Below are 18,233 nucleotides of genomic sequence, written 5' to 3'. Positions count from 1 at the left end.
AGGTAATTGGCCGAAAGGGTTGTTTTCTGATGGACCTCAAGCAAACACTTGGAGTGGGGTTACTACTTTAGTGTTGAGATCCCAGACAAATAAGCCTGGCTATTTATTTTTAGGGTAAACACTGAATACTTTAACTATCACTGATGTGAACTCAAGAAATTTTCAGCTTTTCTAGGGGTTGTTTCGACCCTTGTGCATTTAATTATAATTACATGTGTTGCACAATTTCTTCCCTTGGAGGTTGGAGAAGTTTATAAAGAATGACTAATAATTCTCTTAGATGTTTTGTCTTCTTGAAGGTTTCCCTACCCATCTCTTTCATTTTGTTTCTCCCTCCCTCTACCCTTTTCCCTTCTCCTTTCTTTCCTCTTTTCCTCTCCCTTCCCCTCTTTCCCTTTCTTCCCCTACTCTTTCTCATCTTACTCTTCTTCCTCTTCCTCTCCTTATCCTCCTTTTTTTTCTCTCCTTTCTCTTCCAGTATCTGTATATATAAAGTTATAGATATAGTCAGTGCTATTATTGTTATTAATGGTGAAAACTGATATTGTTTAGGCTAATTTCCCATAGTATTTGGGTCTGAATTTGGACCAAATTCAAGGATTTGGATTAGAGGATTGTTGTCAGGTGGCATCATTCTAACTGTAGAGGAAAGGAGTAATAGAAAATATGGATTAAAAAAGTAATTTGGAGAAAGATTTTAAAGGAATGTGAATGTCAGCTTCAGTAGTTTGAACTTTTTTTTTTTTTTTGAATAAGCAGTAGGAAGACACTGAAAAGGTTAGGATCTGGACAATGATTAATAAGTGCCTGGCACAATGTAGTTAGTATTATTTAGGAATGAATGCATCTTATGTGAACATATTCAAATACTTGTTTGATTTTACTAGAACGCTTACTTTCTGTACTAAAACATAATCAGATCCCTAGACTTCCTGATGATCTTAAAGTTCATCTGCCCAAATTCCTTGAGAGTTTTACAACTTATGTTTGAACATTTGCATCAATGGGGAATTTTATTACTTTACAAACCAGCTCATTGCCTATTTAGTGAGCTCTAATTATTAGAAATTCTTCATTGAGAATTAATGAGAAAAAGCAAATTTTACCTGTTTTTTATTTGTTTTGTTTTATTTTTACCTTGATAATACTCATTACACTGAATGTCAAAGAAACAAAAGAATCTCAGTTAGAAAAGATCTTTGCCTGTAGTCATGAATTCAATCTCCCTGAAAAAAAATTGTCCACTTAGCATTAGCTTCTACTTTGAGATCTCTAGGGATGGTAAACCTGCCACTTTCTTAAGTTGGCCATTTTACTTTTGTGTGTGTGTGTGTGTGTGTGTGTGTGTGTGTGTGTGTGTGTGTGTGTGAACATAAATCTAATTTTTAGGGTATTTTTCCTCCTGTCTATCCTCTTTCTATCCATGATTCCTTTTTCTGGTCTCTGGTTCCATATGACAGCTCTTCAGCTTCTTGAAAGTATTAACATACTCTATTCTCCACCTCATATCTCTTATTTATTTTAACCATTCCCAATTTATCCAGTTGATATTTGTATGGAAGGTTTTGGATTTTTAGGATTACTTATTTAACTTTTTTGGATTACTTATTTGTCACAATCTTTTCTAAAAATGTGCCACCTAGATCTGAATACAATTCTCCAGATATTTTAATATGGTCCATTGAGGGAAAAGATTACAACTATAGCCATTAGTTGTAGGTCTGTGTTCTCTTTTTTAGGCCACTAAATGTCTTTTAACTGTAATTACCACATTTGTTGCCAACATTGGAAATTTTACTTTAGTTAGGAGGAAAGGTATTATTGGCCAGCAGACAGTCTTTTGCTGTAATTTACATTCATGCACTAACATATTACTATTTGTTCTTTGAAAAATTAAGTTTAATTTTAATCTACATGTTATGGTAGTTTTTGTCCAAAAAAAGAAAAGAAGTGATTTTGTCCTTTGGCTTCAGTTTTGTTTTATAATACTTTAGAGACAGGAGTAAAATCTTATAGTACTTGAGATATGAATAAAAGGAACACAGAGTATTCTGAATGAGAGAGGTATCTACAGAAGTCAAAAATCAAGTTCCCGACTTCACTATGGAAAAATATCTTTGTTCCTCATTTTTTCTACCCATAAAGTGTGGGAAACATCATATGCCACTAAGATAAAGTTCTTTTTGGTGAAAATTATTGCATTTCTTCAAGTAATATCATCAGATGACTAAAATGGTTTGCTATTCCATTTTATCCGTAATTCAAATTTAGCACTTGGCATTGGTATGTTTCTGCCAATGAGGCAGGAATAAAGTTTTTTCTTGTTTAGTAAGGACTAATAGTGAGGGGAATAGTGTTCCTATCTATGATAGGTTGGGCTGACAAACAAAATGATACCTAATTTGTAAGAAAAAGCCAGAAAAAATATGAATGAATACTATTGTGAAAATTTTATGTATCAGCAAGAACACTCACATGCCAAAGGGCACTCTTCTTCCAGTGTCAGGGAAAAGTTCTTGTCTCTATGCTACTGGATTCCACATTGATGCCCAAGAAACTTCAGGATTAGTCTGACAGTCTCAACAGCATATCTTCCTCTCTAGCCTCTTCCCATCCCCACCACTCACTCACTCACTCACTCACTCACTCACTGAGAGAAGAAAGCTGAATAGAGTTTTCTTTTCCTCTGACTTTGGACCATGTAGATATTCTGAACTGAGAGGAGCCTAGAATTTAATTGTTATTTATTAGCTTGTCCAGTTCTTTCAACAAACATATCCCAGTAACTTTCATGAAGTGCTTTATTTCACGTAGCGCTGGTTGTTATATCCTAAATTCAACATATAGTTTTGTATTATATGAAAACTTATGTGACCCCCAGATTCATCTCCCTCTTCCTCTTTTTTGGGTTCCCAAGTTTGTATACAAGTTTGTATTGGGGATATGATAGTGTTTGTTTATTTTCAAGTGGTTTGGATCTGTTATTTCATTGGATTAGAAAACTTCAACTGATATAAATCTCAAACTTTTCTACAGCTTAGAATTTTAGAGAGTGTCGTGGGCAAGTGGTTAAGTGATCACAAAAGCATTATGTCTCACAGGTTGAATTACAACTTGGGCTTTTTTGACCTTAAGCTACCCTTCCATGTATGTACCATTGTTATTATTCAGTTATGTCAGTCAAATCTGATTCTTCGTGACACCATTTGGTTTTGTTTTTTGTTTTGTTTGGTTTTTGGCAAAGAGAATGCAGTGATTTGCCATTTCTTTCTCCAGCTCATTTTACAGATGAGGAAATTATGGAAAACAGGGTTAAATAACTTGCTCAGAGTCACACAGTCTATTTTTGAGGTCAAATTTGAACTCACAAAGGTGTGTTCTTGAGCCCCGAAGAAATTCTACACATTGTGTCACTTAGCTGCCTCTAATGCTACTTCTCAAATGGAACTTGTCAACAAATTTTTTTGTTGTTGTAACCACCACTTTGAAATAATTATTGCTGTAGAAAAAGGAAGCAAATCCTTAAAATTGCATTCATCTTGTAAGAGTGCCTTATCTTTAAAAGAATGAATTATAGTTTCTCACTCTAAGAAGGGAAATAGACTGCATAGCTTTGCTTTACATTTTCCAGCAATGATTTTAAGAGATTAAAAGGGGAAAATAATGCATTAGAGTAAACTCATGTTTTCAGTGTTGAGAAAGAAAGAGAGAGAAACTGTATGATACCTTATATCCTAAATATCAATCCATAATAGATCAAAGAAGTGTAAATTTTTTTCATTTGTTTGCATATTCTTTTCAATTATAGAGATGTGTTTGTGGGAGAGCTCTAAGCCAAAATTTTTCAAACTTCATTCAAAAAGGTATCTTGTGCTACTTGGACGGTATTTGTATTCAATCACCTTGCTATGGGAAAAAATATATATTTTTAATAATTTCCCATGCCATTGGTTTAGATTATTGGCATTAATTTAACTTTGGAGTCTCTAGGATTGTGTATTAGAAATAGATATTTGCTGTTTCACTGGGGTAGAGAAGACATAGGATGTTCAGAAATTAGAAGCAGATTAGTTAAAAATTGAACAGAGCTTGTTGAAATGCTCTTTTCAGCCAATTGCAGTAATTCCATTGAATTTTTGTTGCCATGTATTTTTGCCAGAGGGCAGACTAGGTGAACAGTATGAGATACAGGTCTGGCCTTATGATACTTATGACCTTTTTATGATGCAAAAGAGAGCAGGTTTCCCAGGTTCCCTTTATTTGGGCTTTATACTTAACGTACAATTATGACTCTTTCTTTTAGTCCACTTTAAAAAAAAAAAAAGCCATATTTAAAATATACAATGGAATAAAAAAATAGACTATTTTAATGTTAGTATTTAGCTGGTATAATTAAATTGCATAAATGTTCTCAGCTGTAAAATGAGGAATAATACTGTAGATAATCTTTCAACTTCTAGTTCTAAAGTCCTATGATTTTATACTTTACTTATATGAATGTACTTAAATCCCATTTTGAAGAATAATTTAGCTGTCTGATGGGATCTAAAGCTATGAATAGAATGAAAAGCAGTTGCTTCTTCCCATATGTATCTTACTGTACTTTTTCAATACAACACTTCTTACCCTCTCTTCCTCCCTTGGAGAATGTCCTGGTAGAAAATGTCTGTTTAATCAATAAAATTCTAGGCTTTGGGCCAAGACACTCATGAATAAGCTAAAAATCTCATAGATGCATTAATAAGAAAAAATAAGTAAATTTAGCTTTTAAAAAATTGATATAAAATAAGATAAAATTCTTGGTAAGTTCCAGATTTTATCTGAGGGGTTTTTTTAAGTGTTAAATTTTAAAAACAATTATTTTCTTTAATTTATGTTTATGAAAAAGCAGAAACTAAATTTGTACAGCAATTACAAAAGATGGAACTTTAATGTAAATGACTAATTTTAATTTATACTCTATGACTAAATTTGTAAAAAGTTGTATAATAATGTTTGCAAGTGGCATTATGCTTTAGAATAGATAGTTTTAGTGAAATTACTGAATTCCAATAAATTTTCAGTTGGTACAAAAGTAAGAGCTTATATAAATTTGATACATTTTAAAAGTGTAGTAATTTTTGGTACATTTAAGTACAGCATAAAGAATTTTATAATTTAGTCTGAAACATAAGATAAATGAAAATATATCTAGCAACATAAGTCTATATTGAGCAAATGCTAACTACAAAGGGAAGAGCAATCCTGTTTGAACTGATGTGATCAAAAGATGTGGAACAATGTAAATTGACCCTAAGATGGATTTAGGGACCCAGTAAGGAGAACAATACTTTGAGTTGCTACATGTAGAAGCAACACTTTGGTTAGTACAAGAAACAATATTAAAAAGGAGGAAAGTCTGAGCTCCCAACCTTAGAATGGTTATCATCTCATTTTCCTTCTTTTCTAAAACCTCTTTTTTGTCTTCTTACCTCATCAACTCTCTTCTTTAAAAGGAAAAAACAAAAAACAAACAAACAAAACCTGCCTGTTTTTGATAAAGAACATTGTTTGCAGAATGTCAAGATTTTTCTATAATTACCATTTGCCGTATATACTTTGATGATTCTCTAATTTCTCTTGTGCAACTACCTCTCTTATTAAAGACTGCAGCCCCTCCAATATCTTCTTGTTCCATGTAGTTCCTATTAATATTTTTTTTGTCAATTCTTTATAAGTCAACTAACCAATGTGCTAGACACTTTTAAAAAAAAAATCTTGGTTTTACTAATGTAGCTCTCTTATCTTCTTTTTAAAACTCACCATCCTTGCTATGCAACTAGTAATACATGTTCTCTGTAATATATTTTGTCACTTCTTGCATGTAAATCATCCTTGGTCATATGTTACATCTTAATTAGGCCCAATATGTGCCTATTTTTTTGGATTACTCTGTGTGTGTGTGTGTGTGTGTGTGCTTAATTTTTCAAAAATTTGGACTTAATTACTGATGAGATTAGATTTAGAGAACCATATGATGAGATTAGGGTTCCTGATGGTCAGAGAGTTCAGTGATGAGGTTAGTGGCAGGATTAGGGTTCAAGGAACTGAATGAAGAAGTTTGGCTCCCCCAAATCCTCTTGGGATTTGGTGCATGGGTAGGGATTTTTGGGAACCCCCATTTTGGTGGTGCAAGAGGCCCTTCATAAAGGAATTTATGAACCTGAAAAGCTAGACTGATAAAAAGAGGTTTATTATTGGCATTGGGAAGTCAGCCTTTGGTGTGCATGAATAGAAAGACTGAATTCCTTAGTGGCAAAGTCCCGACAGAGAACTTGCTCCTCCTAAGCATGCAAGGGAAATAGGTAAGGATAAAAGAGAGGGTAATGCTGAAAGAGAATATCATCCCAGTGAGCAGAGACTTGCTATGCCAGGAAGAAAGATTCCTTGGCATTTTAGGTCCTCTGCAAAGAGAGGGTTTAAGATTGGCTCTTTGATAATAGAAGCTTTGGCAACAAGGGATACTTGCTCCATGGGGGCTGGGTTTTCAGCTTGAGGTGGAATTGAATAGAAAATCTTGGAGTTGAATGGGTGTTTCTCCAATTCTGTGGGGTTGGAATCTCCAACTCCTGATTCAATTAGTCCCACCTAGATAATAGAATGAAGCTGTTTATCTTGTTTTCCTTGGGTGGGGTCCCAGAGACACTGGGAGAATCTCTCCTTCAAGGAGTTTTAGAGTTTCAGGCTCCCTTCAATACTAATAAAATAGATATTTCTATACAAATTAGTAAAAGAAGATTCTACTTGAAAATATTTATTATTTAAAATTTGGTTTTCTTTCAAAACATAGTGTCCCAATTGCACTAAGACTTTTGGGATACTCTGTATAATCAGCTCACCATGTAATTTTCAAAGCTATCCTATTTGTAATTTTTTTTAGATTTCCTTCTATTCATTCATTTAAACATGATCCTATTTTTTACTCTAATTTTGGGGGGTTTGTCTTATCCCTTTTTTATCTTTTCCCATCCCTACACTTCTTTTGGATTATATTTAATTAATATTTTATAATGATTACATGTTCTCTGACTCTACCTCTACAGAGAACTAAAGATGATGGGATTTTGTGGAAATGAGGAGTCAGAAAATTGAGTGAAAAGAAGAGATCAAGTTGTATTAACAGTAGGAAAAGTGTCCATTCTAAATCCAATGGACTATCTGATCCCAAGATGATCCCATAAAACCTCATTTCTTTGATGCCAGACTTATCTCAAGTAGCTGTGAGTCATCAATAGAAATATAGTCATTGTAAAGTATAAAATTTAACTCAAAAAAAAAAAAAGAGTTAATGGGAAAGAGAGGGAAGCAAGGGATAGAGTAGTCATGGGAGAAAGAAAGAAAGAAAAACATCATTAAAGCTTTTCCTGTTATCTAAATGCTATTGCTACTTTTTCCTCTAAGTGAACCATAATTAAATGTGTTTAAATGTTGAGTTTACATGATTGTCACCAATGAAAATATCTCAGATCATGCATATATATAAAAACACAAATACACACACACACAAATCTATTCCAGATCTTGACCATTTTCCGTCTAATGTGATCCTGATGAGGTTTAAATTTAGAGAACCAAAATGAGATTAGGCTTTCTGGTGGTCAGGGAGTTAAATGATAAGCTCTAGTAGCAGGTTTCAGGTTCAGGGAACCAAATGGAGAGGTTTGGCTCTCCTGCAACCCCTTGGGATTCAGTGCAAGGATAGGGAGTTTTAGGGACTCTCTTCTGGCGGCACAGAGGTTCTCTGTAAAGGAATTTACAAACCCGAAAATCTGGATTGATAAAAGGGGTTTATTATAGGAATTGGAAGTAAGATTAGAAATCCTGACAGAGAGGCATAAAGTCTAGTTAAGGAAATAGGTGAGGATAAGGAGAGGATAACACTGAAAAAGAATATTATTCCAGTGGGCAGATCTATGGAAAATAGAGTTTTGCCCTGAGAATGCAATTCTCAGTGGACAGAAAGTCCTGGCAGCTGAGTAAGCTTCCAAGGTCTATCTGCAAAGACCTTAATTGATGGAAACTTATTATATTAGTTGTCTTGGTGGGGGTTGGGCGGCCCAAACAAGTCAGAATGGGGGCTGGGATAACCAGAGCAGATCAGAACCAGTGGGGGCTGAGAAAGCCCAAGTTGGCTCAGATCCAGTGGGGACTGGGACAAGCCTGGATCTCCTATTGGAATACAAAGGAATGCTTCTGACCAGGATTTGTGAATCAAAGGCCCTGGCATCTTGCACTGATATGCCTCAGCCAGGAGGGGCTGGGAATCTGAAAGGAATCACAGATCAATCTGAAAAGAATCACAAATCAATAGGAAATATAGTTTCTTAAGAGACCACAATCCATTTCAATCCTGGTTTTCTTCTGATGATAAGGACAGATTTTCTGTAAGCTAATTTTCTCTTCTTTTTGACGTTTTGTGAGGAAATATTCCTTTAGTTTTCTTTTACTCTCAGTCAACAAGCATTTATGAAGTACTTAGTCCATGTATTTATAATTCTTAGACATTTTAAATGAATGTTGCCCAAACTATTCTTTTTTTTTTTTTTTTTAATTCATTTTCCCAAATTATTCCCTCCCTCCCTTCACTCCCCCCCCCCATGGCAGGTAATCCCATACATTTTACATGTGTTACAATATAACCTAGATACAATATATGTGTGTAAATACCATTTTCTTGTTGCACATTAATTATTAGCTTCCGAAGGTATAAGTAACCTGGGTAGATAGACAGTAGTGCTAACAATTTACATTCGCTTCCCAGTGTTCCTTCTCTGGGTATAGTTATTTCTGTCCATCATTGATCAACTGGAAGTGAGTTGGATCTTCTTTATGTTGAAGATTTCCACTTCCATCAGAATACATCCTCATACAGTATTGTTGTTGAAGTGTACAGCGATCTTCTGGTTCTGCTCATTTCACTCAGCAACAGTTGATTTAAGTCTCTCCAAGCCTCTCTGTATTCCTCCTGCTGGTCATTTCTTACAGAGCAATAATATTCCATAACCTTCATATACCACAATTTACCCAACCATTCTCCAATTGATGGACATCCATTCAACTTCCAGTTTCTAGCTACAACAAAAAGAGCTGCCACAAACATTTTGGCACATACAGGTCCCTTTCCACTCTTTAGTATTTCTTTGGGATATAATCCCAATAACAGCAATGCTGGGTCAAAGGGTATGCACAGTTTGACAACTTTTTGTTGCCCAAACTATTCTGAATACTCTCCTTCTGAATCTTTTCCTCTTTTCCTTCTCTCTCTCTCTCTTCTCTCCCCTCCCCTCACTCCTTTCTCTTTCAGAAGATTATATGTATTCTTCCTCCTTTTGGGGGCAATTGTGTTTGATTACTTAGAAACTCTTTGTTGTGGTAGAAACCCTAAATTTGGGGGTGGAAATCCAGGTTTTCAAATTCTAACCCTAGTACTTCCTACCTCTCTGAGCCTGAATAAGTCATTTAACCCTGTAAGATCTCTTGAAGTTTCTAATAAAAAAAATAATAATTTTTTTTTAATTAGGGGATCGTACTAGATGATTTCTAATTGTATTATTCTATTCTATTCTCTGAATTTTCGATAAGAAATGGTTTTCTGTAATATTTTTGCTTTTGTCTCTTTTACTTTTGTCTTTTTACTTTTTTATTTTTTACTTTTTGCTTTTGTTTTGGGTTAAAAGGGGTTTCAGAGGCCATTTAAAACTCCATGGGTGTCTATTTTATTATACAAGTTGCTATCCAGATAAGATTTTTGTGGAAGTGAGCATTTTAGAATTATTTGATGCTTTGAATTTAGGTTAGAAAATCTTTGTTTAAAGATTATCAATGGAGAAGAACTAACCATAGCCTAAGGCAGTTCATTCTTTCCACTTTGAGATAACTAATGATTAGGAAGGTTTTTGTTTTTGTTTTCTTATCTCTTTTTATAAACCGTGTCTTTTTCCAATTTTCTCTCGACTGTTTCCCTCCCCCTTTCAATAGAACCTTTCCTTGTAACAAATATATACAGCAAGCAAAACAAATAAATCTTATTCGCTTTGTCTGGAGATGTGGGCCTCACTCCCTCCCTCAGCATACCTCCTTTCTTCCCAGAGGTAGGTGGGAGACATGCCCTTAGTATTCCAAAGTGTTTGTTGCACTGATCTAATTTTTGCAATCTTTCAGGATTATTGCCCTTTACAGTTATTTTGGCCATCATGTAAACTATTTTAAAGTTTTTGCTCACATCAAATCTAAATCTGCATCTCTGTTGCATTCACCAATTACTTCTACAAATGATTTTTAAAGTCAGCTGACTGCTTGTTTGAACAGATCAAGTTGAAGTATTATAATTGCATAAAGTGTCTCTTTTTCATCTTTCTATTTTCTTTCAATGTGCTATTTACTTTGACCTTTGCTTTAATCATTTAGAGGTCTAATTGTAGTCAGGCAGCTGATTTTGAGATGACTAGAATATCTTTAATAAGTCATTAGATATTTTAGTGGAATGATCCATATATTTGGAATCAGAAGATGTTGACTAAAAACCAAACACTTCAACTTTCTACTATCTGTGAAAGTTGGGCAAATTAATTAACATCTTTGAGCCTCAGTTTCTCTCTACAAAGATAAATATTTGACTAGATGATTTCTAAGGTACTTTTCAGTAGCCAATTTTTCTTTTTTTTTTTTCTTTTTTTGGAGAATGTCAAGCAGTCTTTGCCAAGTCTTAACACCTTCCAACTTTTTTCTTTAAGAAAATATTCATGTTACTTAGGCATAAATAGCCTCTAAACCATTGACTATGATTTCTTGGTCCCAAACCATATTTTCCAACATACTTTTAGTTTTTCCCCCCTATCTCTCAACATGTATTTATGCTGGAATTACAAAATATTCAAGTATATATTGACTTTTTTGGAATATCTTGCCAAATTCTTGAGAGACATTCTCTATTTCTTCACTCTTTACATTATTGATACATAAACTGCAGTCATCTTCATGGTGGTCTGTTTATTCTCTTTGTGAACAGCTACAAGTATCTTGTGATCCTGTTTTTGTTGCCTTTGGGTATATGATGAAAACAATTCTTGACATCTATTTGTTTCTCTGAGTTGAATTTTTGGGTAGTCTTTATATTTAACAACACTTTTTTCCCCACATTAAGCAGATATTTAAGTAGAAATGTGATTAAATTCCCCCAGTAGCCTATGAATTTACTGTCATAGGATAAAGATTATATAGATTTTTGCATTAGCAAACTATGGTGATGGGCCAAATCCTGTCAATATCCTGTTTTTGAACAATTCCAAGCTAAGAATGGTTTTGGATATTAATGTAAAATTTTATTTCATTAAAAAAGTTGAAAGTCATTCTTAACTCTTGCCAGAGTTTGCCAACAGCTGATATAGATCACTAGCTAAATACATATTTGCAAGTATTTTAAAAAATGTATGTCTTTATATTCTCCCCACTTCCCAAACATGCATTATGGATAACTCTCATATTTACTTTTACTCAGAATTCCTGAAAAATCATTATTAGTTTAATGGTATTATTATTATTGTGATTGTTATTAATTTCCTATCAAGAAGTGGACTGACTACCATAACAAACTTAAAGAGTTTGTTTTGTCTATGTTTTGGTCATTAATGATAATTATCATTTAAAAAAATAATTAAAACTCTCCCTTTTTTTGTGAACTTAAGTCATCATCAAAGAACAAACATTTCAATAAGCCAAGAATAGAGTATTATATAAGAATTGTGATATCTTCTTATATCTGCTCTCTTTAAGAATGTATGAGATATGTGTGTGTACATACATACATACATACACACACACACACATACATATATATATATATGATTTTTAAGCATAGAAACAGTATTATGTCTATATTTTTTATTCTGTGCATTTTAGAAAATCAATGTAATAATAGACATAAGTATTTCACAAATTTTAAAATGAAAGCCTCCCATGTCAAGAGAACTGCATAAAGTCCAGGGGGGAAAAATCAATATATTAGCCATGTGTAGGGTTTATCTCATTTTGCACAGTCTTATGTGATGGATAGTTTGAATGTGATTAATCCCATTTAATAGATGAGGAAACTGAAGCTCAGAAAAATTCAATGATAGTCATACAGCTCGTTAGTAGCACAACTGGGACTCTATAATTGATTATTTCCCTACACATTTAGTTTTCTTTGAACTGTATCTGAATATCTCAGAATAGTCATCTTTATTGAAAGAGTAGAAAGAGACATGTAATCGAAAAAAGATGTGTTCTGGTATTATGCCAAAAAGGATGGACAGCCTTTTGGGTACCCACACACGTCATGTCAAGAGATCTAGAGGAAGACCTATAGCATATTGAATATACCTCTTGTTTCATATGACAAAAGTGCATTGTCAAAAGTCAGCCACTATAAACTGAGAATGGACTGTGATCTGACTGTTGGAAGAGTGATTAACATCATTAGAGAGAATAGTTTCAGTGTTAGATCACTGATCAATGTAAATCCTTATTCTTGGGTTCTGAAAAATCATATTTAGAAGTACCAAACAGATAATAGTTCATCCAGATGTTATCTGAGAGCTGTAATGGGACTATAATATTAATCAACAGTGTGATATTGCGGGCAAAAATAAAATTCTAGTGTTTGATAAGGGAGGTAAGAGTTCAGCTGTACTGTCCCTGGTTAGAACACCTCTTTCATGTTGTATTCAGCTCTGAACATCACATTTTAGGACGCACACTAGTAAGTGAGAGATATTTCCAGAGGAAGGTGATTTATCCCTTGAAAAGACTTGAGAATGCTATACAGCTAAGTTGAAAAAATCTGAAATATTTACACTGGAGAAATGAAAGTGGTGGGAGACATGAAAACTGTTCTCCAGTATTTTTAAATTGGGAAATAAAAAGATCAGAATTTTTCTAGGAAAAGTGGGTAGGTATAGCACAGGCAGAGATTTGATGTTCAGAAAAATTTGCTTAAAAATCTATGCAAACATGGAATGAACAACCCCAGGAGATACTATGTTCCTCTTCAATAGTTTTTCAAGTATAGGTTTCCTAACTTTTCTGGGATTTTATAGATGGGATGCTTGTTCAGGTGTAGGTTGGACTAATTGGTCTATGGAGTCCGTTCCTACTTTGATTCTTTGATCCTACTTTGAGATTGAAGCAGATTATGAAATGTCTTAAATGGCAAAATCAAGAATTTATGTAGTTTGAGGGTAATATAATCAGACCAATACAATGGGAAAATGATATGAAGCAGGATGAACTAGAGCGAAAATAGATTGAAGGTAGGAAGACTAATAAGAAAAATATATTATTTTAAGCTGAAAGAGATGGCTTCTGTGAATGAGGAAGGGTTTCATTTATATTAAACATTAGAAAGTGTTTGCAAATGATATATTGTTGATTGCATTTAATTTAAATAAAACCAAACCCATTAAAATATGAATAACCATGCAAACTATTTCTGTATTGGCCATGTCCAATGATGATGATGATAATAATAATAAGTAAATATGCTTCAATTTGTACTCTGAGTCCATCAGTTCCCTACCTAGATGTGGGTACCATGTTTTATCCTGAGTCCTTTGGATCTGTGTCATTTTATCAATCAGTTTCTAAGTCTTTCAAGGTATATTATTTTTAGTATTGCTGTTAGGATATAAATTCTTCTAGTTCTCACTTCACTTTGCATCAATGCATACAAATCTTCTAGGGATTTTCTGAAACCATTCCCTCCAACATGCCTTCTGCCTGTTTCTCAACTCATGGACATCCCCTTAGTTTCCAATTCTTTGCCACCACAAAAAGCCACATAAGATATATTGTGGGAATAAAGTCATTAGGATTTGACATCTGATTGCTTGCATGACTCAGCTGATTGTTCACACATACATACCAAAATGTTTACCTTGTGACCACAGAACTAACTGTTAAAGAAAAGGAGAGCTGGAAAGGCAGAGGAATCTCTCATACTTTCTGCTATGGGGTTAACTGGGTAATTGAGGAAGCTGAAACAATATGTGTAGATGATTATGTCTAGTAATTTGCCAAAAAGAGAATCAAGAGGATATTATTTTGAGTAAAGTTTTAAGATAAAAGAGACTTTAATAGGTTTTTAAGTCTTCGAGATGAGTAGAGGAAAATATTGCCAAAGTATTGGGACAAGAAAGGTGATTAATGGGATCATAATGGGAAATGATATAATGAAAAGTACAAGGAGGCATAGGACCTGAGTTCAAATTCTACCTCTTTCCCTTATTACAGTTATGACTATGACTTTTCTTTATTAGAGTTGGATTTCTCAAATATAAATGAGAAGTCTGGATTACATGACCATTAAATACCTCTTTTGTGTTTTAAATGTATGGTCATATAATGCCTTCAGTCTTTTCATTAATAATAGGAAGTGAGGACACATGCTGAAAATGAAATGGCAGGGAATATAATTGGGAGCTAGAAGTGATAAGGGAATGTCTAATGATTGTCAAGCAATAATGAGAGCCAGGTTGAGGTTAATTAGCATACATTTGTAGTGGACTTGTGTAGCTTAGTTTTAGGAACTTCCTTAGTAGCATTTGTCTTCTGTAAAACAAGGGTAGGTATTAGAAATTCCCCAGTTTGAGCACTGGGAGAAGGGGATGTTAAAAAAGCACTAAAGTAATGGCTAATCATAGTGTTTATTTTATAGAGGGTGTCAGAATAGAACTGATAGAGTGAGAGAAAAAGGAGAAATTGAGGGACTGGAAGTATCAATCCAATGAAGTCAGTAAGCATTTATTTAGCACTTATTATGTACCAGGAATGGTGCTAAGGGATAGGCATACAAAGAAAAACAAAAACTGGTAAAAGAATGAAGTAGGAGAAGTAGAAAGACAGCAAGAAAATTGCTGCAAAAGGACATTTCAAAATTCAAAATTTTGAAGATAAGGACATTCTGAATGCTACAGTGTTATATAGGGGAGTGTATTGATTGAGGAAGAATAAAAATGGGATTTTAGAATTTCAAAAACTTGTTAGAAGGGTTTTCAGGGTAGATATCACACTTTTTAAGAATGATAAGGTCCTTTAAAGCCAGATATCAGAGTAAGGAGAAAGGTGTGAGAAGTTCTAGTTGATGGGAAAATGACAAGGATCTGGAGAGAGTGTGTATAGTTAAATATTAGCATGAACTTTGAAGCAGAAGAGGTTATTGAATTAGGGTGACAGAACCAGGGCTTGGTAGAGGTAGTAGGAAGCAATAAACATGTTGATTCTGTCCCTCTTCCTTTCTGACCAAATCTTGTGGTAAAAAAGATTAGTTAAAACTGTTTGTTTAAAAAAAAAATATCATTGGTTTGAAGTCTTCAAATACATTATGTGCTAAGCCTTCCCCTGTAAGTGGGTTGTGGATTCCCACCTTTCTTTCCAATTGTTACCTATCCAATTCTACCTATTTTGGAAAGTCCAATTACAGCCTCTCTTCTTTTATGATGAAACTTGAGCATTTCCATCTAGAATCTTTTTCTTGAATTTAGTGAGCACTCTCTGTGTCACTGATTAAGGTTCCTGCATATATTGCTTTGCATTGTTATCTCCATTTCCCCAACTAGATTGTAAACACCTGAACATACGCGTGTACAGATAATGTGATATATAAAAGCACCTGAGTGTCTGAATGATGTCTCACACACACACACACACACACACACACACACATTTTATACATCTCTTCTGAGCTTCAGATTTCTCACCTATAACACTTACATAGTACTTACCTGAGAGAGTTGCTGAGACTTAAGTGAGCTGATGAATGCAAGACACTTTTCAAATCCTAAAGCTCTAGACTACTGCCAACTATTTCACACATTTTTTAGGACCATCAAGATTGGATGCAACACCTGCAGATATGATTCTTTTCCACCCTTTTTCTTTCAGAGCTAGAAGTAGAATTATTCTTTGGTAGAAAAGGAAACAAGTTAAATGTTACTGAAGGTGAATCTGTTCTGTACATATACACATCAAACTTTTTTCTTCCAAAATGAAAATTCAGATGAAGAAAGAACAAAATGCATTGAAAAGACAGTCCATATAACAGCACACTGTGAATGTTATGCAGGGCTGTGTGGTGACCCACTGACATTTTTCATTCGTTGAGCTGCCAAGAGATTAGAAATAGCCTGGGTATGCCTATGATAAAACAAGAACTCTTGGCTATTGGTATTGCTGTCCCTGATGGCTGCTTTTGATTAAAATGAGCTTTTCACAGTATGTCTTGTATCATTCTGTTGGATGGAAATGAAGTCTTTTAAAAAAATCCAAAATCAGAATCTTGTTTTCTTTGATTTGTTATTATTGCCTTCTATGTATTTTCTAAGTGTTTTCTGAATGTTTGTTTTTTAGGTGGTAGAGATAAACGTGGAGGTCCTATTTTAACCTTTCCAGCTCGCAGCAATCATGATAGAATACGACAGGAAGATCTGAGAAGACTAATTTCATACCTAGCTTGTATTCCTAGGTAAGTTGTGATTTTTCTCATAATTTATAAGGTAAAACATTCTGGTAATTTACTTAATCTTACTAGCATAGAAATGCCTAATCACCATGTGTCATCCTTAATGTTCTCTTATCAGGTCCCATAGCCGTTAAGTTCTGCAAAATATTTTTTTCATTATTCTTGTTTATTTTATTACCAAAACCATAACCCCAATTCAGACTTTCATTACCTATTGCCTGAATTATTGCAGTCACTTATTACCAGGTTTCCCTGTCATCAGCTGCTTCCTCTTTCAGAGTTATCCTACAAATTGCAACCAGATTAGTCTTCCTAATGAATCTTCTCTCTCTTCTTCCCTCACTCCCTCCCTCCCTTTTTCCCTTCCTCTCTTCCTCCCTCCCTCCCACCTTCTTTTCCTCTCTCTCCCTTTTTCCCTTTTTCCCTCCCTCCTTTTCTCTTCCCTCTTTCCTTCCCCAGGGTCACACAGCTAGAAAGGGTTAAGTGAATTGAACTCAGGTCCTCTTGACTTCAGGACTGGTGCTCTATCTACTACACCACTTAGCTAGCTGCCCCCTTCATGAATCTTTTTCTTCTTTTATAAAATGAAGATTGTACTATAGGTGCTGTCTACTTTGCATAAGGCTGTGGTGAGGAAAGTGCTTTTAAATCTGGAAACGCTAGAGAAATGTGAACTTCTGTTGATTATTAGTCTGATTTTCAAAACTTTCACAATCCAGCTTTGGTTTTCTTCTGTTTTATCTCTTCACTTATCCACCACAACACAATTATATTTTCATGCTTCTGCATTTTTGGTCATGCTATTTTAAATACCTTCTCCATCTTTCATCCCTCACTTCCAATTGTATCTGTTAAAATCCTATTTATCCTTTATTATCAGCTTCATGTGGAACTTCTCTGATCCTCTCCAATTAAAAGTAATGTCTTCCTGCTTCCTCCCCTACCCACTTAATAAAAGGTCATAGAACTTCATAATGTTTTTTTAAAGATTTATTTTTTTAACATTTGATTTTGTAGTAATTTATGTTTTCTATTTGCAATAGATTATAAATTCTATGAGACTATAGTCTGCATCTTTGTCATCTTTATATCTTTCCTTTTGCCTTGAAAAAATTATTTTTATATATAGGAACTTAATGAATGTGTTTTGATAAATGGTTGGTCCCTAGTAACTGCTTATACTCAGATTCATGATGATTTCCTTAATTTTTCTAGTTGATGTTTCTGATACATTTATTGTTGCCTTATTAAAATATTTCAGAATAGGGGGAAGTGGAGTATCCTAGTGACATGATATGTATTGATTTAATCATATTGCAAAGCAGTCCATTGGGGGGGGGGAAATCATAATCATATATTGCTTATATACTGATCTCTCAATTAAAAAATTAATCAAAAATTAATTTACTGTCATTAACATAAACACACAGAGAATGTATGGTATGGCACACTGGGTAGAAGTGTAGCTTTGGGATTGGGGAGACCTAACCTCAAGTCCTGCCTTCAATAAATACTAACTTTGTGATCCTAGACAAGTCACTTTTCCTCTCAAGTATTATCTAAGTAATCTTAAGATTGTATAAGTTCTGAAACAATTTGCAATCTACATTGGTAGGAATGAGTTTTTTACTCTGATGAAATCACAGATCTAGATTAAACAATCAAAACCATAAACCCTTTCTCTCACTGACCATATTAT

At 34.1% G+C, this 18,233-nt stretch overlaps 1 protein-coding gene across 3 annotated transcripts in view; it reads left to right on the top strand.

The window, feature by feature from the left end:
* The window catches only part of LOC141549512 (triple functional domain protein-like), a 226,307-nt gene that overhangs the window by 198,452 nt on the left and 9,622 nt on the right, over positions 1 to 18,233 (top strand). For all 3 annotated transcript variants that reach the window (XM_074279116.1, XM_074279117.1, XM_074279118.1), the window contains one exon: positions 16,423 to 16,537. In XM_074279116.1, coding sequence (XP_074135217.1) covers positions 16,423 to 16,537 — 115 coding nt within the window. The remainder of the gene's footprint in view (positions 1 to 16,422; positions 16,538 to 18,233) is intronic.

Source organism: Sminthopsis crassicaudata, chromosome 1 (assembly GCF_048593235.1).
Source record: "Sminthopsis crassicaudata isolate SCR6 chromosome 1, ASM4859323v1, whole genome shotgun sequence".
Classification (NCBI taxonomy): Eukaryota; Metazoa; Chordata; class Mammalia; order Dasyuromorphia; family Dasyuridae; genus Sminthopsis; species Sminthopsis crassicaudata.
The sequence above is the reverse complement of the archived record's forward strand: the minus strand, read 5'-3'. Positions and strand labels throughout refer to the sequence as shown.